Genomic DNA, 22,432 nt, shown 5'->3' on the forward strand with positions numbered 1-22,432 from the left:
CTCGGGCACCAGTTCACTGGGGTGGCTGTTAACTCATTTCCTTCTTTCCATATTCACACCTGCCCCTGGCATCCTGCATGGTCACCTGCATGGTTCATGCTGCCCATCTGGGCTCCTCCTCTGTGATTGCCTGGCTGGAAAGGACAAGGGTCACACTGCACCAGAGCCGAGGACCGGAGTTGATGAGCAGACCATTAAAGGCCCCTGTCACCATGCTCACCGCGGCACTGGGTCCTGAGCATTCCTCCGGGCAGGCTCTGCATACATCCCCTCGTTTAACCCTGGTGACACCCCGTGGCATGGGCCCCATCACCCCCATTTTTCAGATAAGGAAACAGTGGCTCAGAAGTTAAATGATGTCCACAGTCACACAGTGACAAGAAGCAGAGTGAGGACACAGCTGTCTGGCTGTGGGTCCAGCAGATGTAGGAGAGGGTAGTCCACTTAAATAGAAGCACCAGGGCTTCTCTGGTGGCACAGTGGTTGGGAGTCCGCCTGCTGATGCAGGGGACACGGGTTCGTGCCCCAGTCCGGGAGGATCCCACATGCCGTGAAGCGGCTAGGCCCGTGAGCCATGGCCACTAAGCCTGCACGTCCAGAGCCTGTGCTCCGCAACGGGAGAGGCCACAGCAGTGAGAAGCCTGCGTAAGGCAAAAAAAAAAAAAAAAAAAAAAAAAAAAAAGAAGCACCACCATGTTAAAATCGAAAATTGAGGAGACTCAAAACTAAGCTTCCAGGGAAGAAGACTATAGAAGTGTAAAAATCTGGGGATGGAAAAGAAAAGAAAAAGAAAAAGAAAAGAAAAAAAAAAAAGAAAAAAAAAGAAGAAAAAGAAAAGAAAAAAAAAATCTGGGGATGCAGAGAGTCACGAGAGAAAAGAGTGAGGGAATTTTCCAGTGAGCGTAGCAGCTGTGGCTGGCCCAGCTAGGGGAGATTCAGGAGTGACTGCTGGGCCAGCCTAGAAAAAAGCCTCCATGGTTCTAGGAAAGGAATCCTCATGTGTGTTTTCTACCCTGCGTTACCTCTGTGGCTGTCACAGCATGTTCCATTTTTAAAAATTGGGGCTTCCCTGGTGGTGCAGTGGTTCATGGGTTCGAGCCCTGGTCCGGGAAGATCCCACATGCCGTGGAGCAACTAAGCCCGTGTGACACAACTACTGAGCCTGCGCTCTAGAGCCTGCGAGCCACAACTACTGAGCCTGTGTGCCACAACTACTGAGCCTGTGTGCCGCAACTACTAAAGCCTGTGTGCCGCAACTACTAAAGCCCACATGCTGCAACTACTGAGCCTGCGCTGTAGAGCCCGCGAGCCACAACTACTGAGCCTGCGTGCCGCAGCTACTGAAGCCCCCGTGCCTAGAGCCCGTGCTCCATAACAAAAGGAGCCACTGCAATGAGAAGCCCACGTACTACAACTAAGAGTAGCCCCCCCTCGCCGCAACTAGAGAAAGCCTGCACACAGCAACGAAGACCCAATGCAGCCAATATAAATAAATAAAATTAATTAATTTTAAAAAATTGATTGTAATCTCCATTTTAACCTTGCAGCCAGGGCGTCGTAGTCGAAATCTTCAGCAGCCTGTACAGTGCGGAAAACAGTCAGAGCAGACTGGGCGTGAACAGGGCTCCGGCCATGCCACCTGACAGGCCACCAGTCCTGCTCGAGGTTCCACGGCACTGGAGGAAGGGGAAAGTCAAGGTTGAAAGTGAAGAGGCTTGGGAATTCCCTGGTGGGCCAGTGGTTAGGACTCTGTGCTTTCACTGCCGAGGACGGGGGATCGATCCCTGCTCCGGGAAGTAGGATCCTATAAGCCACGTGGCGCAGCCAAAAAAAAAAAAAAGTGAAGAGGCTTGATGTCACGTCCACAGAGATCAGGAATCGTTCCGTGAAGTATCAGCGTCGGGAGGGGGGCCAGAGGGAAGGGAGGCCGTCAGGTTGCCTGTCAGGGATCCTGCTGCGTTTCTCAAGCGTGAGCCTCAGACCATCTAACAGGTGAATCTCCTCCAAGGCTGACTCAGCACATCTGGGGCTTGTGGCAGATATCTGCATGGTCACGGAGACCCCTTGACTCTGCTGTACCGCAGTGTTTGGAAACCAGTGGCCTCACTCCTGCAGCCCTCTTAAAAATGCCAAACTAAGGTCCCCTCTGGCGGCTTCTTCATCCTCTTTTTGTTCTCCCTGACAATATCCACCACCCTCGCCTCCCCAGAGCAACTCTCCTGGGTCATTTGGCCTGAGGCGCTAGAGGAAGCCAGGAGCAGGAACAGAGCTGGAGGTTTTCTGGGCAGAGCTCTGTTGGAGAGGCTCGTGGTTGAGACCTGGGTTTCTCCTGCAGGACCCTGGGCAATTATGTAACATTTGTGGGTCTCAGTCTCTCTGTCTGTAAAATGAGAATAATAATATGTCTCTAACTTAGAGTCATTTTAAGAAACAAAAGAGCTGATGTATGTCAAATGCTTAGGGTAGTACCTGATACATATATGTTCTAAACATCATTGCTATTAGCCCATAAACTCCTACACCAGTGACCATGAAGTCTGATTATTCATTCTCTTGACATACATTTGGGTTTACACAGTCACTATATATTAAGGACAAAGTCTTTCTTTGACTGTTTCTCCTTTATTACTGGCCTCTTTTCTTTTTCAGTCTTGTTTTGATTATTCTGAAATGCATGCACTCTCGCATATACATCGTCTTATCTTAAGCTGCCTCATCATATTTGAAGTAGATATAGCATCAATAAAAAAAATAAAGAAATGTAATGAATGAAGACTGGGCTGCTTATTTCACACATGGAAAAACCAAGACAGAAGAGAAGTCAAATGTCCCACCCAAAGGTCACCCCACCAGTTAGAGGTAGATCTGCGGTTAGAACCGCATAGCTGCATGACCCCTCTCACTAGATGGACCAAGCCAGGCTTTGGCTGTGGGGAGTGCAGCCTGGGAACATCCTGTTGGTGGTTAAGAGCAGCAACGCACCCAAATTTAGTTTCAGCCTCTGTATCAGCCTAAGTCTGTGTTCTAGCCCGGGGGGCTTAGGAAGATCACGTAGCCAAAGGCCGGCTCTATCGTTTTTTCTGGAACTCCTGAACTTGGGCCTAATCAATGATCTTGTGATCACATGGATTACCACTATGCCTCTTCTGCATTACCACATCAATAATGCAAGCAATGTCATTTGGGTTTATTGCTAATGTCAGAATACTTGCTTCCACATATATGTGTGCATTTTAGATGTAACTTAGAAGGGAAGGTTTCCTTATCTGCTTTGCATGTTGAGGTTTTATGATTCAGCAGAAAATAAATGCATATTTATTATTGCAAGAACAAAACACTGTAATAATAAGGATGCTTGTGGAAGTTGCTAATGTTCATCCAAAAAAAAACGTTATTGACAACTTTTAAGTAGTTAAATGGGGAAACAGGTTGACGATTGACACTGAATATTCTGAGAGTGTGCTGATGAGATAATTTTAGGAATAACAGTATGTTCTCTTTGAACCAACGAAGGTTTGTAAAAATTCTATAATAATACAAGGCAGAATAGTGGAGAATGTAGTCTAAGTTTAGTCCGTTTAGAGTTGTTTGTGGTATTAAATTTATAACATTAAACAAAATAACCTATAAAAATTCTATTTAACTTTTAGTAATTTAACTCCACTCAGTCTGTGATTCTTGCTCCTCTGAGAGACTCATCTGAAATCAAGTCCCTATTTAGAACTGCAAATGTGCAGCCTGGTGACGACAGAAGGAATCTAGAGGCTGAGAATGCTGAGCAAGACTTAATGAACTGAAATTGCAAACGTTAAAAGTGTACTCAAAATTTTAACAATAAAATGTAATTACGGGTTTTAATCCAATTTCAGCTCTGTCCTGGTTTCCCAGAATGCATTCTAGGGTGGTGCTGTATGCTTTGGCCTTGGTTTTTGCTCAGTTTCCAGCGTTATTCCTCACAGCCTTTCAGCCTGTATGTTTGGGGCAGTAAATGGGAGGTGTAAATGGGAGGAGGAGCTTAAGTAAATGGGAGGAGGAGCTTAAGTGACTGAGCCCCCTTCTCTTTCTCTTCTCTTCCATCCTCTGCTCACCCAGCAGGGGAGGGCTGAGAAGGGCCAGGGGTTCCGCTCTTGTTGTGTAGAAAGGAACGGAGAACTCAGAAACTCAGATTTCCCGAGTGTGCTCTGGGAGATGGACTATAGCCAGATCCTGAGATGCATGGTTCCTAAGATGTGTTTTCCTGTGGCTTTACTATGGCCAAAGGGCCTGGGGGATGCCAGGTCCCAGAGCCCAAAGGCGAGGATCATGGCGGGTCACCTCGTGATGCATTTCCCCTCTCCCCCCACACAGTTTGTGAAGTTTGCCAACATAGAGGAGGACACCCCATCCTACCATCGGAGCTACGACTTCTTCGTGTCTCGCTTCAGTGAAATGTGCCACTCCGGCCATGAAGACTTGGAGATCAAGACTAAGTGAGTATAAGGGAAGTGGAGGCGGCTGTGCCTCTAAAGGCAGAGGCATTGATGGTCCTGAAGAGCTCTCAGCCCGGATTGCGTGTCTGATTTCACTGGCGTTTACCGAGGCTCTGATGTTGCTGGTGGGGAAGGGGCACCTGGCGGGACTTAGGTGGGTGCGTGGGCAGAGCTGGGCTCCCAGCACATGCTTTCTAAAGGAACAGCCTCTGGGGACAGAAAACAGGGTGGGACATAAGGTGACGGTGCTCTGAGCCCAATTTGAGAGCCAGTGACACACACATATACGTACCTGTGCTCTCTTTTGTTCAGAAGTACATGCCTTTATACACCCTAGAAACACTCCCGCTCACCACTCTCCATCAAAATATACACCCACAAATAAAAAGCCGAAGTCCTCACATTGGCTGATCCCTGCTGCCCTCCTGAGTTTATCTCCTCCACTCTTCCCCTCCTCATTCCCCTTCCGCCACACAGGCCTCCGTGCTGCCTTGGAAACACACCAGGGACATTCCTGCCACAGGGCCTTTGCACAGTCTGTTCCTGTGCCTGGGATGCTTCCTCTATGGAGCTGTGCAGCTCACTCCTTCACCTCCTTCAAGGCTTTGCTCAAGTGTCCCCTTGTCAACAATGCCTTCCCCTGACCCTCCCCTTCTCCCTCACCCTGCTCTGTTTTTTTTTTTTTTTTCTTTTTTTTTTTCCAGTACGCGGGCCTCTCACTGCTGTGGCCTCTCCCGTTGCGGAGCACAGGCTCCGGACACGCAGGCCCAGCGGCCATGGCCCGCGGGCCCAGCCACCCCGTAGCACGTGGGACCCTCCCGGACCGGGGCACGAACCCGTGTCCCCTGCATCGGCAGGCAGACCCCCAACCACTGCACCACCAGGGAAGCCCCCTGCTCTGTTTTTATTTCCCCGTAGCACTCATCCCCTTCAAACATGTTTCATAATTTACATATGTTTCTCATTCATTGTCTGTCTCTCCCCACTAGAATGTAAGCTCTGTGAGGACAGGAGTCATTGTTTTGTTCTCTGACGCATCCCAAGTGCTAAGACAGTGCCTGGAGAGCAGCAGGCACTCAAGACATACTTGCTGAGTAAGTGAAGGAAGGAATGGATGCTTTTCAGATAAACATCTTGAATTATAGAGCACAGTTTTACACACACATACTAACACTCACAAAAATACTTAACTTACAGAAATACGTTCATCGCCATAGAAATTAAACCCCTCAATGAAATCACAAAGAAATTCACACAAATATATGCTGATACCGATAGATAAAGGATGAGAAGTAAACCACTGCCTACAAAGAGTGCTTATCAACCTGGGGAGGCATAATGAAACGCAGGAAAAGGAGGAGGAAGGAGGGAAAGGGGCTGAGCTGTCCTTACCAGGCAAAGCTGCAGGAGTCGGAGAAGGAAGGGGCTGGGGGCTGAGGCTGGGTGGCCAACATGCCCACGGGAGACCGGGTCTCCATGGGTTTGTTCCAGAACTCAGCTCCTGGCTTCTTCCTGCACCGCAGCGGGCCCGAGTGCACGTGATACGCGATGGCACGGCCCGGGAGCCCTGTGTGCCCCTAAACTACAGCTTCCTTACCACGGCTGCTGGTCTGGGTTGGAGAAACAGGACGTGAACCCCTCCATCCCCCAGGCTGCCTGTTCCCAAAGCTTCCAAGCTGTGAGACGGCTCCAGGGCAGGACCCTGTGTGACTGACGTCAGTGTCCCTGCTCCCCAGTCTCGCCTGTCTTGGACCAGCCAGGGGCTCCCTGGGGCTGTGCTGCTGCAGCGCCTCAGTGGGGCCAGTGGGGGTCACGGGAGGAAGGAGCCCCCGTCTCCCCAGCGCTGGTTCCCTCAGCAGCTACCTCGCTCCAGTGAAGAGGCAGGAGGGGCTGGAGCAGGTGGGGTGTGTCCAGAAGCAGGTGATGGGGTGGGGGGACTGTGGCCAGGTGTGGCGGTAACAGGTGCTGACCGCAGGTAGAGCCAGGCTCCAGGAGGGGAGGGGACACTCCTCAGGCCGCTCTACACACACACACGCACAATCACACAACTGCGTACACAACCACCTGTGCACACACATACAATGGCCTGTGGAACCGCACACACACACACAATCACATACACGGACACACACACATAACCACACTCACACAAATCACACACTCATACACATACAACCGCACACACACACTTCACAGTAGGAGGGGAGGAGGCACAGAAGCAGACACGGTCGCACCGTGTCCTGATGGTGTGGGGAGCGACTGAAGGTCAGGAGAAGGGCGCTGAGATTTGCTTCTGGCAACCGGGCGGTGCCATCAGCACCCACAGCCTGGCACCTGCCACCCATGGAAGCAAGGCTGCCGGGGTGAGAGGAGTTTCTCCCTTTGTCTTGTCTCCCATCCATAACCTCCCTGCACCCCTCCTCCCTGAGCTCTCCCCATGGTCCTTCGCAGCCTTTGCAGAGCCCAGAGCTCCTTTCCAAGAACCACCCTTGGGTCTCACGAATAGGTGTGTGTTTGTGTGTGTGTGTGTGTGTGTAGTCCCCTTGGGTTCAGAGACTTCCCAGTCCCTTGCACGTGGGCAGGCCTCCACTGAGCCCATTATAAGGAACAGTGAGAGGCTGCTTCTCCCCCAGGCCTGATCAGGCAGCTCTGGGCATCATGGAATGAAATGTGTACCTATATGGAAGGGATTCTGGGGAGATTGAAAGAATGAAGAAAAATTAATTCAGTCACACATAAGGAAGCCCTGGGTAGAAAATTTTCCATCCCCTGGGCCTGGTTTCCTGCCAGCCAGGCTCTCTTGGGTGGGACATGAGTCCAGCACGTCTGGGATTTATTTCTGTAGTGCACTAGGGAGCACCTTTAACCTGGAGCCAGGAATAGTTAGCAGAATTGTATTACAGTTACTTCGTTCTCAAGTCTGGACAGCCTCAGCTCAGGGTGCTGACTTGGCTCAGGATTAGAGTAGCTAAGTGTTTGCCCAGGGAATCCTTGTCCATTGCCAGCAGCCCTAATGGTCCTGGGCCAGGGGATGTTGGTGCATTAGGCATCTCTCACCACCCAGTTATGGTCTCCGCATAAAGCTCAGGGTAGTGCCGTGGTAACAGCACTTAAAACTGAAGCTGAAATGACAAATGGCAACTAAATATTTAGAAAAACTGCTCAACTCAAATAATCATCAAAAGGATACGAACTGAAATCGCAACAAGATATGAGGATTTTTCTGAGCCACAAAATTAGAGCAGATGTTTAAAATGAGATCCCTAGTGCTGAGGCAGGCACAGTAAGGATGGTATTCTCCTGCAGCTTGTGCAGTGGGCGTGGGAGAGGAATCTGGCAAAACTGGGAGCCTTTCATTCCTTACCTTTCGATTCAGTAATTCTGCTCATGGCAATGATTTGGAATGTAGTAAAGTACTTTGTACAGCGGTGTCCATTGTAGCATTATTACAGAAGCAAATTTAGAAACAACTTAAATGACCAATAGGCGACTAGTTCAGAAAGTTTTTATAACAGTGTATCAAATAACCATTCAACATGTTTGTGAGTTAACGATGTAGGAAAATGCTTGTGATAGAATGCTATAGGTGAAAAAAACCAATACAAATTACATATGCAGCAGGTTCTTGATTCTGTTATATATTATACACAGAAGAAAGGAAAGACACCAAAATGCCAATGATAATTATCTTTGAGCGGCGATGGCAGGGGAAATCTTCTTTACACTTTTCTATAATTAGCATGTATTATGTTATAATCAGGAAAAAAAAAAAGGTTTGGTTAAAAAAAAGGAACTTCAGGGGCTTCCCTGGTGGCGCAGTGGTTGAGAGTCCGCCTGCCGATGCAGGGGACGCGGGTTCGTGCCCCGGTCTGGGAAGATCCCACGTGCCGCGGAGCGGCTAGGCCCATGAGCCATGGCCGCTGAGCCTGCGCGTCAGGAGCCTGTGCTCCGCAAGGGGAGAGGCCACAATGGTGAGAGGCCCGCGTACCGCAAAAAAAAAAAAAAAAAAAAAAAGGAACTTTAGGTTGAAATAAATGGCCAGTAAAGAGGGCCCCCTCCTGCAGGGCTGTGCTGATCCCTGAGTCAGCAGAGTGGGAACTGGGGATATGCAAAAGGGGTCCCCTCTGTGCTGTTACTCATTTCCCCTCTGCTTTCTCAGCCAGCTTAGTCCCAGACAAGACCTCTCTGTGCCTGAGAGCCTGACAGCTCTGTGCCTCTCCCTCCAGATCCCCTCCCCCTGCAGATCCCCTCCCCCTGCAGATCCCCTCCCCCTGTAAGTTGCTCACAGCCCTGGTTTCTGCCTCGTCTGTTCTTGGCAGCACTTTGAGCTCATATCTTGGGCTCAAGCTAGAGAAAACCCAGCTGGGTACTAACGAGCCTGGAGAAACTGGGCACCCTAGGGATGAAGCCCAGGTGGTACGGGGCAAGGGCAGTCTGGGAATCTCCAAGACAAGCCAGAAGACGTGGCCTCCTTGCTCACATCCACCAGCACAAGAAGGCGGCCAGCCAGGAGGCCAAGTCACATGAAGAGTAGAAGGTGGGCTCTGTTCTGCCTTTTGAGGGACGAGTGCCTCCCTAATCCCCTCGCTGTGCTCCTCTCCTTGTCACAGAAGCTGGACTTGTCAGGGCTTGGAGACTTCATGGCCCCATGTCTCCCTTTTCCTTACAGAATCCGAATGTCAGGTATCAAAGGTCTACAAGGGGTGGTGAGGAAGACCGTGAATGATGAACTGCAGGCCAATATCTGGGACCCACAGCACATGGACAAGATCGTCCCATCCCTGCTTTTCAATCTGCAACACGTGGAGGAGGCAGAGAGGTGAGCAGGCGAGGGGGGAGCTTGCACGCGGCCCTGCAGCCCTCCCAGGGCACTTGGCAACCACACGGCTGGGTTGGTTGGTAAAACCCAGCCCCAAAGTCAGGGCTCTTGGCTTTTGTGGCTTGTTCTGCAGTGAGTCCAAAGCTGCTTCCCTAGGAGCCTTGGCTCTGGCCTTCTACCAGCCTGCTGTACCCCTTAAGGTCTGCATTCCTGAAGGAAAAACAGTAATGGTGCTGGGCTCTCTGGGGTAAGTGTGTGCTAAACACAGAGAACCAAGAGTCGGGTTCCCTTGGTCTTTCTAGAAGCAGCAGGCCAAGGAGGTTTTTAAATGCCTTTCATGGTTCCAGTTGCTGAGGAGGACCTTTCTTCTCTCTCACTTCCTAGTGCTGCTCCAGTCCCTTAAAAATGCCCACTTGACCAGCCAGCAGCCACTTGACACGAGTTACAGATACTGGGTTTTAATCTGGGAACCCCCAGACATGGATTCATCCTGTCCCTGCCCCTCACTCTTCCCCTCTGTGAAGTGGGATGGAGGGAAAGTTTCATGGTGCTGTCCACGTTGGCTCGGCATGACGCCGACTGAAGATAGCGTGGGTTCCCCACTTTCTGTCAGTTGAGCCTGCGCTGCTAGAGCCGGTTGGGAAATTTAGTGTGCCCTCTGGTGGTTGTTCCTGGAATAGCATTTCACTGACAAGCTCCCTGGTGGTGTCAGGTGGAGGTGGGTGGGTACCACGGAGTCACACCTAACTAAGCCAACCCACGTGCCTTTCCTTTCTCCCTCTCCCTTTTTTCCCTCCTTCCTCTCTCCCCTTTTCTTCTGCTTTCTCCAACTCTGTCGGCCTCCCTCTCTTCTTATCTCATCTCTCGTTCCTTCCAAAGCCTTGGGGGCATGGAGACACTCAGTGGTCTGCGCCTCCCCAGGCCATGGTGCTCAGGGCATCTGTCCTCCCCACAGAGGCACATCAGGCCTATCCCTAGGATGCCCAGAAAAAGAACTTTATCCCTCCCCCCACAACCTTCCTCCACTGTGGGCTTCCTTACCCCCATTTAACTTCTGACAGCCTCAACACCTCCCCTGTGACCTAGTGCAGCCCACGTCAAATTCCTGCTTGTCCTACTGGGACCATTTGCGTGAGGGAAGCACAGAAGGCCTGCAGAAAGCGACGCCCAGCTGTACATTCCATCCCTCACCCATGGGCTGTGTGTTTCCACAGCCGGTCCCCCTCCCCCCTCCAAGCACCAGAGAAGGAGAAGGAGAACCCTGCAGAGCTGGCTGAGAGGTGCCTTCGGGAACTGCTGGGCCGGGCTGCCTTTGGCAACATCAAAAACGCCATCAAGCCTGTTCTCGTGTGAGTGTTCCCCTTCCCCACCCGCCCGCCTTCAGCTTTGAACAGTTTCAGGTCCGGCACCTCCTTGCTGACTCGGGAGGAGGGAAGGAGGTGTTATAGTTGTGGTGCTTCGGCCAAGTGAGTCCCTTCTCTGTGCCCATGTTCCCCGCACTGTGGCATCAAAAGCTACCACATGGTGGGCTTCCCTGGTGGCACAGTGGTTGAGGGTCCGCCTGCCGATGCAGGGGACACGGGTTCGTGCCCCGGTCCGGGAAGATCCCACATGTCGCAGAGCGGCTGGGCCCATGAGCCGTGGCCGCTGAGCCTGAGCGTCCAGAGCCTGTGCTCTGCAACGGGAGAGGCCACAATAGTGAGAGGCCCGTGTACCGCAAAAAAAAAAAAAAAAAAAAAAAAGCTACCACATGGTGACCGAGCACAGTTTTGGGGAGAGGAGTTGGCAGGAGGAAGGCGCCCGGCTTCATTCCTGAGCCCACAGCTACGGAACCCTGTTCGTTGACTTCTCGTGCTTCCCTTCTCTCACCTACATCTGAAAGCCCTTGCTACTTACCTGGGAGCTTCGAGGGGGGCTGGGTCTCTCGGGGGGTGACTTTCTCCCACCAAGCTTCTCCCTCCTATCATCACTTGCGTTTCACAGTTACTCTCCATATTTTCTCCCTCACAGCCATCTGGATAACCATTCTCTTTGGGAACCCAAGGTGTTCGCCATCCGTTGCTTTAAAATCATCATGTACTCAATTCAGGTACGGCGGCTCCCCTGGTCCAGCCTGTCCTTCTGGCCAAGGTGGCGCCTCTGGGAGAGGAACGGTGCACGCCTGGAGAAAACCAGCTGTCCTCTGTGATTTCTCCTAAGCCCCTAGTTGTCTAAACCGGCACTGCTTAACCTAGTCGTGGAGAAGGACTAGTTTAATGTCTAATATGTCACAGACCCATACTTTATAAAACACAAAAAGAATTGCTAGAAGAAACAAACGACAACCTCATGCAAAATACAAGCCCACAGACCATAATTGGCTGCCATGGCTTCTGTCAAATTGCTTACTCAACACTTACTCTCAATTTCCATACTTAGCTCAGTGTAAATGGGCATCAGACAGATCTTGAACTGGCACCAGACCACAGGCCACACTTTGAGCACCACTGGACTAAACCACCTGGCCTCTTGTGGCCCTAATAAGACCTGGGATCTGGGGAAACTGAAAAGGAAGACAGTATCTTAAAATTGACTTTTGACCCATTTGAAGTGAAGGGGCCCAGGAAAAGTGTGGAAATCCAGGGCTTCATTGGGATTTGACTCAGCTCCTTGTTGGACCGAGGAGGGGGAGGGGCTCAGGAAAAGGAACTGGAGTATCCGGGTGCCACCTCTAGTGCCTGCTAGCCTTGGGACCTCCCTTTTGTCCACCCAGCTTTGGGTCCTCGTCGAGGGCTGCCCTGGCTCAGAGGCCATATGGGGGCTGCTATCTGGGGACCAGCACCTCTCCCTCCCCCCCAGCCGCAGCACTCCCACCTGGTTATCCAGCAGCTCCTGAGCCACCTGGATGCCAACAGCCGCAGCGCGGCCACGGTGCGGGCGGGCATCGTGGAGGTCCTGTCGGAAGCTGCTGTCATCGCCGCCACGGGATCTGTGGGTAAGGGGGATCCCGAGTGGAGTGGAGCCTGGGGACCCCCTGAAGGACAAGGAACTGCCCTTAACCGTAGGCTGCCTCCCCTTCCAGAAGAGGGCAAGGCACGATAGGGAGGTGTCAGAGCCGGCTTTCCTCAGGAGGAGAAATCAGCCGGGGAAGGTAGTGGGCAGAGGAAGCCCCTGGCTGGAAGGGGGCCTGGGCTTGCCCGATAATGCAGGGCAGGGGAGAATAAGCGAGGAGTGCCAGCCCCGGATTTCAGGTCTCCCACCCCGCTGCGCTCAGGGCCCACGGTGCTGGAGATGTTCAACACTCTGCTAAGGCAGCTGCGGCTCAGCATCGACTACGCTTTGACCGGGAGCTACGATGGGGCCATCAGCCTTGGCACCAAGATCATCAAGGAGCACGAAGAGCGCATGTTCCAGGAGGCAGTCATCAAGACCATAGGTGGGGCCGGGGAGGGGGCGGGGCCCGGGGCCGGAACCGCGGAGGGAGGGGCGGGCAGGCAGGCGGGCGGGAAGGCGGGGCCTCTCCCGCGAGGATGTTAGTCCAGGGCAGTGTAGGATTGTCACCCACTTAAATCGTGTTGTTCACGGACACTGGGGGAAGTGGAGTCAACCCATGGCGCACACAGCTCACAGAGTGGCCTGGGCCAGGCCCGAGTTAGATCACAGCACCATCTCCCTGGGTTTCTCAGCCTGGAGTTCAGATCAGAGGCTAAGACAGGCGAACTCTTCCCGCTCCCCAGTCCCCATTAAGCCCGCCTGATGCTTCCACGTTTGAGCGATTGGAGGGGAGGTGGGAGAAAGAAAGAGAAAAGGAAGGAAAGAGGACAGGGACAGGCCATGGATATGCACGTGGATGTGGAAGGGGAGACCCATAAAGCCACCACGTGCGTGTAAGGGCTCATCACTTTCAGAGCCTCCTGGTCCTAGCGCCACTGGAGCTTCTCCATCCCGGAGACCTTAACCGCAGCCTCCGGAATAACAAGTGAAGGAACGGGAGCCTGGAAGAGTCCTCTGCCGTCATATAGGCGTCTCCCTCTGGATCTTAATCGTCTCCCTAGAGAAGCAGCCCGCACTCTTCACCGTAGTTTGTTCAGCTGAAAGTTTGAGCGGGGACTCCAGCAGCTGCCGGCCTCAAACCCTCTCTTCTGTCTTTTTCCTGAAGGCTCCTTCGCCAGCACGTTGCCTACTTACCAGCGCTCCGAGGTGATCCTCTTCATCATGAGCAAGGTTCCACTGCCTTCCCTGCATCACGCCATGGAGATGGGGAGGACGGGGTGAGTCTACCATGCCTTCCTCCCCCTTCCTCTCCCAGCCTAAATTCCACCTGACTCCCCGTCCCACGTTTTTGGGCTCTCTCCCTTCTCCACCTCAACTTTCCTGGTTCTATCCTTACTTGTCTTCTCTCATTCTACTCTCAAATCCCTCAGCAGCCTTTAGTGGGCCTTTGGATCCTACAATTCCTCAGGCTGTCCCACCAATAACAACCTCCCACCTTGGGGGAAGCCATTAGTTCCCTGGTCTGGAAGTCACTGTCCTGGGTAACCCAACAAGATAAGCCTCATGGAGAATCTAATCAGGAGAGAGAACTGGGCAGGCAAGTGTGGGGTCTTTGCCTGTATCACCATCTTGGTGATCATCTGTGTCTCTGGTCTATAGGGAGAACAGGAACCGGCTGACCCAGATTATGCTGCTGAAATCCCTCCTTCAGGTGAGCCTCTCCTGTCCCCATTCCTGCTCTGCCTCTGTAGGAGGCAGCGCCCTCCAAGGAACCAAGACAAGGCTACTACATACAGTTGTGCAGGTTGCACACTGCACAAACATGCCCAGCCAAAGGGGTGAGTAGGGGGCTGAAATCCAACCTGTGTTCCACTCACTAGCCAGGCTGGGTACCCACAGGGCTGGGTCTTCCGGAGCAGGCAGGATGCCTGTTTCTAACTTTCACAAAGGTACCTTCTCAGCTACTGATGGCCTTGTCACTCAAACATTATCTCTGTATTGAGATGGAATCTATTGGTTCCTGCCCTTTTTCCCTCCAAGTATCTCCCCAGGTCCCTTCCACCTGTTTATCCCTTGGTACTTAGGCCCACCTCAGTCTCCCAGCCACTATCTTTCCCTTTATCCATTAAAAAAAAATAATAACCATAATTATTTTATGTAACTTAATTTTTTATTTTAAAAAAAAATATGTTTGGCCATGCCACACGGCTTGCAGGATCTTAGTTCCCCGACCAGGGATCGAACCCAGGCCCCGGCAGTGAAAGCGCCGAGCCCTAACCACTGGACCACCAGGGAATTCCCCCCTTTACCAATATTTTTACATTTGTCTTCTATCCTTCTTTGCAGCCATCACTGGAGGCTAGATTTATTGTTCTCAAATGCTGTTCCTATGACCAACTTGTTTAACATATAGATTCCCTAGAGATTTTGAGCCATTAGTCTGAGTGAGGTCCCGGAATCTGTATTTGTAACAAGCTCCCCAAGGCACAACCCTGGCCTAAACTCTGGACATCTCAGAACTAGATTATTCTCATAGCTGCTCCCTCCCTCCTCACCTATCATAAATACAACCAAGAAGAATTTTCCAGAAATGTTGTTCTTCACGTGTTGCTCCTTGTTAAGGAGTTAATCTCAGTTTCTAATTGATGTGCATCCAGATTTCAAACTTCTCAGACTGAAATTGGAAGGTCCTCAGTCCCCTTTCCCTCTATAGACCCCCCCATGTGACCCCTCAACCCGTCTCTGTTCTAACCATGCCGCTCTGCATAGCCCCCTCACTCCCGGTCACGCCCTCCCTCGCCTCTCTCCAGCCCACACCTTTCATGTCACGCTATTTTTATAAAGGCTTTTTGTGCTGACACTGCCCACATCTGGTACCTCCTTTGTCTATGTACTCCAGCCATTTCTTTGCTGAGTTTACCGTCATTAATTTGTACCCTGCATCTTACCAAGGTGACAGTTTGGGGCACACTCAAATACATCCCCCTTTAGTGAACATTGATGTTTACTACTGATGCCACCAGGCTTTACCAGAGCCTCAAGGGCCTGCTGAATCATCAAAAGCATTGTTTTGCAATATGGACTTAACAGTAAATCTGTTTTGCTGCTTTTAACTACTTTGACACCATCATGGGTGAGATGTCTCTGTACGCCTACTGGCTTTAATCAGAAGACCCTCATTATGGCCATGCTAGAAGAGATGTAAGCAAACGCTTGTATGCTCTTGGCTGTTGCCATGTCCGTGGGTTCTAATTCCTCAGCCCAGCTGTAAGTTCTTCCACTGTCTCTCCTTCTTTGTGACTGTTCGTGCTCCTAATGAAGCGTGTTCGTGGTGAATGTTCACCATTTGTGCCCTAATGGGCTGAAACATTAGGTTCAGAGGCTCCCTGGCTTTTGCTCTCTTCTAGTGCTCATCCTTTGCTTGCTTTTAGTAACTTAATGTCCCTGCATACTGTCCCCATCCACTTAGCTAAGCTGAGCTGGGCGGGTTGCCTAGGTAGATGTTGGAGGGTTCCCAAAAGCTGCCTAAGGTGGAGGACGGGGAAACTGGGCTGGGAGGTGTTTAGAGAGGATGGATGCTTCAGACCCAGATTCTGCCGACTGCCCCTCCGTCTCCTCACTGCTGCCAGGAGGGCCGGCGTTCCTAAGCACATGATCCTGGGCTCCCTTGCAGGTATCCACCGGTTTCCAGTGCAACAACATGATGTCAGCTCTGCCCAGCAACTTCCTTGACCGCCTTCTCTCCACCGCCCTCATGGAGGATGCAGAGATCCGTCTCTTCGTTCTAGAGATTCTCATCAGTTTCATTGATCGTCATGGCAACCGTCACAAGTTCTCCACCATCAGGTGAACTTGGGGTCTCCCCTCTATTTGGTGTGTGATGGGGGAGGAGACTCCCGTTAGGACCTCACACTCAGGTGGGAAGACAATTCAGATCTTCAGTGGGACCCCCCCAGGGAGCTAATCACGGACATGGACCCTGGGATCCTACAAGGGAAGGAGAGACTGAAAGGGCATTTGTGCCTGGTGGGGCAAGGGAGGGAGATTTGGGAGGTAAAGAGCAGGTACCCAAGGGAGCTCTCAGGTGGGGAGGAAAGAAGGGGATGCAGGGTTATCAGCTGAGACTGGGCGGCTGAAAGGGAGGAAAGAAAGGGAGGAAGAGGATAATCTGGATCAGCATTTAAGAAAAAAGAGACAGGAGCTTGAGAACTTGGGAGAAAGTGGAGACCAGGCTAAGAACCAGGGCGGGAGGACACAGGGTGGCATTGGTACAATAACAACACTGGGGTAGAGCCCAGTGATACCATGTGAGCTCTGCTGGCCTCACACAAGGGCTGACTGAGGTGGCCCCTCACGTCCCCTCCCAGTACCCTCAGTGACATCTCTGTCCTGAAGCTGAAAGTGGACAAGTGCTCCCGGCAGGACACCATCTTCATGAAGAAGGTTAGCAAGCGTGACCTCAAGACACAGTGAACCCCGGGTGGGTCAGGCCCTGTGGACCCCAGTCTTCCAACCCCCAAGTCGCCACTGGCCATGCCCCTAGAACCCACTTCCTCCTCTTTGACTATGCTTAGTCAGGATGACCAGCCGACCCCTCTAGGGGATCAAGCCCCCAGGTAATACTCATCACCGAGCCAGAGTGAGGAGCATCCCTTGACCGTGTTCTAAAACTGGATTTGGGCAGCAGCTTTTGTTGCTGGTTTCACTGGACCCACCTTCCCTAAGCACATACTCCTGCACTGCCCGATTCCACTGGGGTCTGCTTTAAAGGTATCCTGTCCCTGAGGGCGGAGGTGGGGTACACACAGCTGTGCCGCCCCCTTCAGACTGCTCTCCCCATTCTCCTTGCCCCTCCTGTCCCCACCCTGCCCACCGTGGCCATGGCTCCACCCTTGTCCCTATCTCCAGCACTCCCAGCAGCTCTACAGACACATCTACCTGAGCTGTAAGGAGGAAACGAACATACAGGAGCACTACGAGGCACTCTACGGCCTGCTGGCGCTCATCAGCATTGAGCTGGCCAACGAGGAGGTGGTGGTAGACCTCATCCGCTTGGTGCTGGCTGTCCAGGTGGGGCCGCCTGTGGGCAGGACATAGGGGTTGGGATCGGGGGAGGGGACCTGTTTTGGCCAAGCACTAGTGAGAGTGCCAAGTAGCTACTGCTTAATGACCGTTCTGGAGCCCAGGAATATGGCACCCTTGGTTGGCCATTCCTCCATGAAGACCACAAACCATGGTCCTATTTGGGGAACCACCAAAGGATGCTGAATTCATGGCTTTGGCCCATCCTCAGAGTAAAGGAGACCCGGGAAACAGGGTCTTTCAAAAATATCCCTTCACCCTAGTATTCTGGCTCTCTTGCAAGGTCTGAATGAGACTCCCAAGTATTGCCAAGAGGGTACTCACAAGCCCAGAGTGATCTCCAAACAAACTCGTTTGTCTAAAGATTACCTAGTTCCCAAACCTGGCTGTGCTTCAGAATTGCCTTAAGCACTTATTAAAAATATATAGGGCTTCCCTGGTGGCGCAGTGGTTGAGAGTCCGCCTGCCGACGCAGGGGACACGGATTCGTGCCCCAGTCCGGGAAAATCCCACATGCCGCGGAGCGGCTGGGCCTGTGAGCCATGGCCGCTGAGCCTGCGCGTCCGGAGCCTGTGCTCCACAGCGGGAGAGGCCACAACAGTGAGAGGCCCGCGTACCGCAAAATAAATAAATAAATAAATATAAATAAAAATATATAATCCCAGTTCTGTCCCCAAGCTTGGGGATCTGGAGATTCAACAAGCTTCCCTCGTGACTCTCAGGCAGCCAGTGTGGGCTTTAGACTTTCACGGTCTGCCTGGGTGGAAGTCTACTGCTCAAGATGCTGGGAATTGGGGTGGGTCCTTCAGACCTCAAAGGCCAGGGTCAGCAGGGTCCTGAAGCTAGGTGGGCATCATATCCTGAATGGTGGCAAACCTGGAATTGTGTGGTGGAGACTCTTCAGCTACCTGCTTGATGGTGCTAAGTCCTACAAGGCCAACCCAGATGCTACGATAGTCTTCATTCTAGAATTTGAGATTCCTTTGTGTCCCGATCCCCTAGTAACTTACACAACTTTGTCAGTTTAACATATGAACCCAGCTTAGCAAGCCAATCCAGTCCTCCAAGAATCATCCAAGGTCTATAGTGAAGGTAACAGCATCCTAGAGGTGGGATTCATGAGGGTTTGGACAGTCAAGCTCCCTACAGCTGGAACTGCAGAGTGGGGCATTGAGGTCATCGCCTCTCCACTCAAGTATTTATGAGCCTCCAGCTCATGGATTGTTCTAAGGACCATTTGCTTCAGCTTTAATGAGGGTGACTTCTGTTCCCCAGGAAGCTGTGGGGAAAATGCTGGAAAAGGCTTTGTCTTGAGTAGCGGGCCACCTCTAAAGGAGGTTGGTAGAAGGTGGCTGGAGGGTGGGGCACCAGTACAGTTTGTTCCCTCTGTGTTGCCACAGGACGTGGCCCAGGTCAATGAAGAGAACTTGCCTGTTTACAACCGCTGTGCCCTCTACGCACTGGGTGCCGCCTACCTGAACCTCATCAGCCAACTCACGACAGTGCCTGCCTTCTGCCAGCACATCCGGGAGGTTGGTGTCCTCATGACCCTGAGAGCTCAGGAGGCCCTTGACTTGGGGTTTCCCCAGAACAACTTTTGCTTAATTGCATGAGCCCTGTGCTTAGTCTAGGCATGAGAACTAATGATGAGAAATTCCCAGCGGTAGTGACTCCTCCTGTACGACATGACGTAGCAGGGCAGGGTCAGGCACAGGCAGTATCCTGTACCCCTTCCCAACCTGCTACCTGCCCTCCTCTACTTCCGGCCCCTCTATGCTCCCCCCACTCCCGGAAGCACACATACCCACATCTCTCAGGTCATCTGGGACTAAAGCTACTTTAAGGAAAGTTTTTGTTTTGAAAATTTTCAAATATCACAAAAGCAATATGAGTAGGGCAGTGAACATCCACACAGCTGTCACACGAACTAAACAGTTATGAAGATTCTTCCACATTTGCTTCATCCGTCTCCTTTTCTTTTTCTTTGCTGAAATATGTTCAAACAAACCTTGACTATCATGTCGTTTCACCTCTGCATATATCAGTATGTGTCCAAAAAAATATGGACACCTTTCTACCTAATTGCTATGCTATTTACATGCCTAATTAAATTATCGGTTATGCCTTGGTATTATTTTATACCTGGTCTATAATCAAATGTTCTCAGTTGTTGCAAAAAGGCATTTTAAGACATACTGAACTATGTATAGGTAGGATTAACTTTAAAATACACTAGCAAAACAAAATAAAACTAAACAAGAAAGCTCAGGTCTCAGCGAGCCTGGGCTGGCTGCGGGCATGGAGGAAGGTGCTGTATTGCTGTGCCAGAGACCACCCTGAATGAGGCAAGATCTTCCCAGCCTTGGGCTGATCCAGGAGGGCAGGAAAGGCAATGCCCCGACATCCTCTTCAGTAAAAATAGTAGCCTGATGGCTTCCTCACCTCCTGCACATACTTTCATGCCAAGCGTCCTCCCACTTCTCAGCATCTTAATAACTGTCAGCTTTCTTGTCAAAAATTTGCAAAGGATGCTGAGGGAAACTCACCATGTCACTCTCCATCAGGGTGTTTTGCAGTGCACCTGGGTTTGGGGAACAGTGAGACCTATGCTCCCGTTTTGGGTTTAAATAGAAAACAGGAATAGGACACAGGAGCAAGAAACTGAACTCTCTTGGGAGCTGAGTCCCCTGCCTTTGGAGGACACTTAATGCACGTGTGTCACTGGAGACAGCTTGAGCAGTCCTCCTGGGCTTCACAGGCTTCCCTGAGGTCCCTGTTGGTCTGAGTTTCTCCCTCAGAAGCCCAGCCGTGGGTGCTCTTCCAGGGGGTTCGTGGGAGGGAGGAGGTGCTCAGGGGAGTGGGAACTCTTTCACTGGCCTGTTTGGATTTCCCTCTCCCTGCTGAACCCAGCTTTTCTCTCGATTCCTCCCAAACCTCAGGTGATAGAGAGCAGGAAGAAAGAGGCTCCATACATGCTCCCTGAGGATGTGTTTGCGGAGAGGCCCAGGTGAGGAGAACACCGAGGCTGTGGTCAAGGACAACCCAAGCAGCTGAGCAAGAAAGTGGACGGTCTGAGGCCAGGGACTTGGGCTTCTATGGGCTCAAGGGCAGAAAGTGGACCCTATGCCTATGACCCAGAAGTCCTGGGTCAAGTTTGATCCCCTCACCTGACCATAATTCATGCCTTGAGCCATCTCAGTGTGTTGTACCGTAGAATATGGGATGCAGCCTCTGGGAACTTTGACCAAGCCCATGGGAACAAATCCTGGAGGGGTCCTTCCTGACAAGACAGTGCCACCAATCCAGGTGGCCTTCTCAGCCTGCAGTGTGTGGGCCAACATCACTTCAGCATCAGAGGGACTCAAGGGAAAGATATTCTGAAAAAAAAACAAAATATCCCACAATAGAGGATGGCTTTATAAATTATGGCCCATCCACACCATAGACAACTGGTAGCCCATCCAAAATGTTCTTAAAGAATAGTTCATGTGAAATATTCACTGTATAAGAGGTGAATAAAATAGATCCTAGAACAGGACAGTGGGGGCCATGGGGATGTTTGTGTGTGTGCAAAAATGTGTGTGACTGAGGGACTCTGCACAAAATGTGAATGTGGTTCTCTCTGGAAAGTGGGACTGTAGGTGGTTTTTTTCCTTTTGCTTCTCTGTCACTTTTGTATAATGAGTGTTACTTTTTTTTTTTCCAGCCTTGCTGCGTGGCTTGAGGGATCTCAGTTCCCCGACCAGGGGTTGAGCCCAGGCCATGTCAGTAAAAGCCGGGAATCCTAACCACTAGGCCACCGGGGAACTCCCTTGAGCATTACTTTTAAAATAAGGAAGGTCATCAGGAAATCATCCTAGTCCCTCATGGTTCTCATTTGCCTCTTCCCTCCTTTGTCTCCCAGGCTGTCTCAAAACGTTGATGGAGTGGTGATTGAGTTTCTCTTCCGCCAGAGCAAGATCAGTGAAGTCCTGGGGGGCAGTGGTTACAATGCAGACAGGCTCTGCCTGCCCTACATCCCTCAGCTGACAGGTAGGAGCCCTGCTTGAGGACTTCCGAGCTTGCCTCTGGCTTTTCTTGGCCAGGGCCTGAAAGGAAGGGACTTGTGAGTCCGTCGGTCACCTTCCATGGCACCTTAGATGTCGCATAAGAGCTGAAAGACACAGTGGAAATCCATGGTGAGATCCTTGATGTTCCCACCTCTCCTCCTCAGTGCAGGGTCCTTGGGAGCAACTGGCCCATGGGATAGCCTGGCCTGTGCGTGGGAGAGACCCCGCTGTGCCGGAAAGAGCACACATGGGCTGTGGAGTCTGAGACCCAGTTCTCTGCAGCTTACTTCCTGAAGAATCTTAGACCAGTCCCTTGGCATCTCTGAGTCTCAGTTGCCTTGGCTGTAAAATAGGGATATTAACAACACCTGCCTTAGAGGGTAGAGGCAAATGCCCGTAGTAGGAAATGCTATGCAAATGACAGCTGCTGGTGCTATTAGCAGATGACCCTCGTGAAAGTTGAGATACGCTTTCTGGTCATAAGCAGCTTCTTTGTGCTCATCAGTGATTTTAAAATCTTAGCCCTAAAAAGCAAAACTCACCACCCTAAGATGGGCGGTGAAGGCCCGCAGCCCTCCATAAACTCCAGCTGTAGCCCCAGTGTATAAACTCCCTCTGAGCCCTCCGAGGACTGTGGACCAGGCAGAGGCAAGGGGACTGGGAGATGGTGCTGGAGGCGTGATCCTGGCTTGCTCTGCAGGGGCTGGGGACTCTAGCTTCTCTATCCTTTCCCAGATGAGGACCGCTTATCCAAGAGGAAGAGCATTGGAGAAACCATTTCCCTGCAGGTGGAGGTAGAATCAAGGAACAGCCCAGAGAAGGAGGAGGTGAGTGTCTCCTTCTTGATCCACTGTCCTGGTGAAGCTCAGTCCCAGGAGGGGACTCTTCCTACCTCCTAGGTGGTCAGACACTCCACGATCTAGGCTCCCTTAGCCACCCCACACATTTAAAGTTGCACAGAAAGTAAATTTCTCAAGTAAGTCCTGTTTTCTTACTGACTCTCATCATATGTATCCTAGACATTTCCATCTGGAAAAAAT

The 22,432-nt window shown here is 51.5% G+C and overlaps 1 protein-coding gene across 2 annotated transcripts in view; it reads left to right on the forward strand.

Moving 5' to 3' along the window:
* EFR3B (EFR3 homolog B) overlaps positions 1-22,432 on the forward strand; it is an 88,974-nt gene that overhangs the window by 56,897 nt on the left and 9,645 nt on the right. Inside the window, exons 5-19 of one of the 2 annotated variants that reach the window (XM_060117666.1) lie at positions 4,348-4,469; positions 9,139-9,288; positions 10,503-10,637; positions 11,299-11,377; positions 12,127-12,262; positions 12,542-12,703; positions 13,427-13,538; positions 13,921-13,972; positions 15,935-16,107; positions 16,629-16,704; positions 17,170-17,331; positions 18,744-18,875; positions 20,283-20,350; positions 21,248-21,375; positions 22,128-22,219. In XM_060117666.1, the coding sequence (XP_059973649.1) occupies positions 4,348-4,469; positions 9,139-9,288; positions 10,503-10,637; positions 11,299-11,377; positions 12,127-12,262; positions 12,542-12,703; positions 13,427-13,538; positions 13,921-13,972; positions 15,935-16,107; positions 16,629-16,704; positions 17,170-17,331; positions 18,744-18,875; positions 20,283-20,350; positions 21,248-21,375; positions 22,128-22,219 (1,779 nt within the window). The remainder of the gene's footprint in view (positions 1-4,347; positions 4,470-9,138; positions 9,289-10,502; positions 10,638-11,298; positions 11,378-12,126; positions 12,263-12,541; positions 12,704-13,426; positions 13,539-13,920; positions 13,973-15,934; positions 16,108-16,628; positions 16,705-17,169; positions 17,332-18,743; positions 18,876-20,282; positions 20,351-21,247; positions 21,376-22,127; positions 22,220-22,432) is intronic. The other variant, XM_060117665.1, reaches the window with a different exon arrangement.

The sequence above is a fragment of the Mesoplodon densirostris genome, chromosome 14 (assembly GCF_025265405.1).
Source record: "Mesoplodon densirostris isolate mMesDen1 chromosome 14, mMesDen1 primary haplotype, whole genome shotgun sequence".
NCBI classification, from domain to species: Eukaryota; Metazoa; Chordata; class Mammalia; order Artiodactyla; family Ziphiidae; genus Mesoplodon; species Mesoplodon densirostris.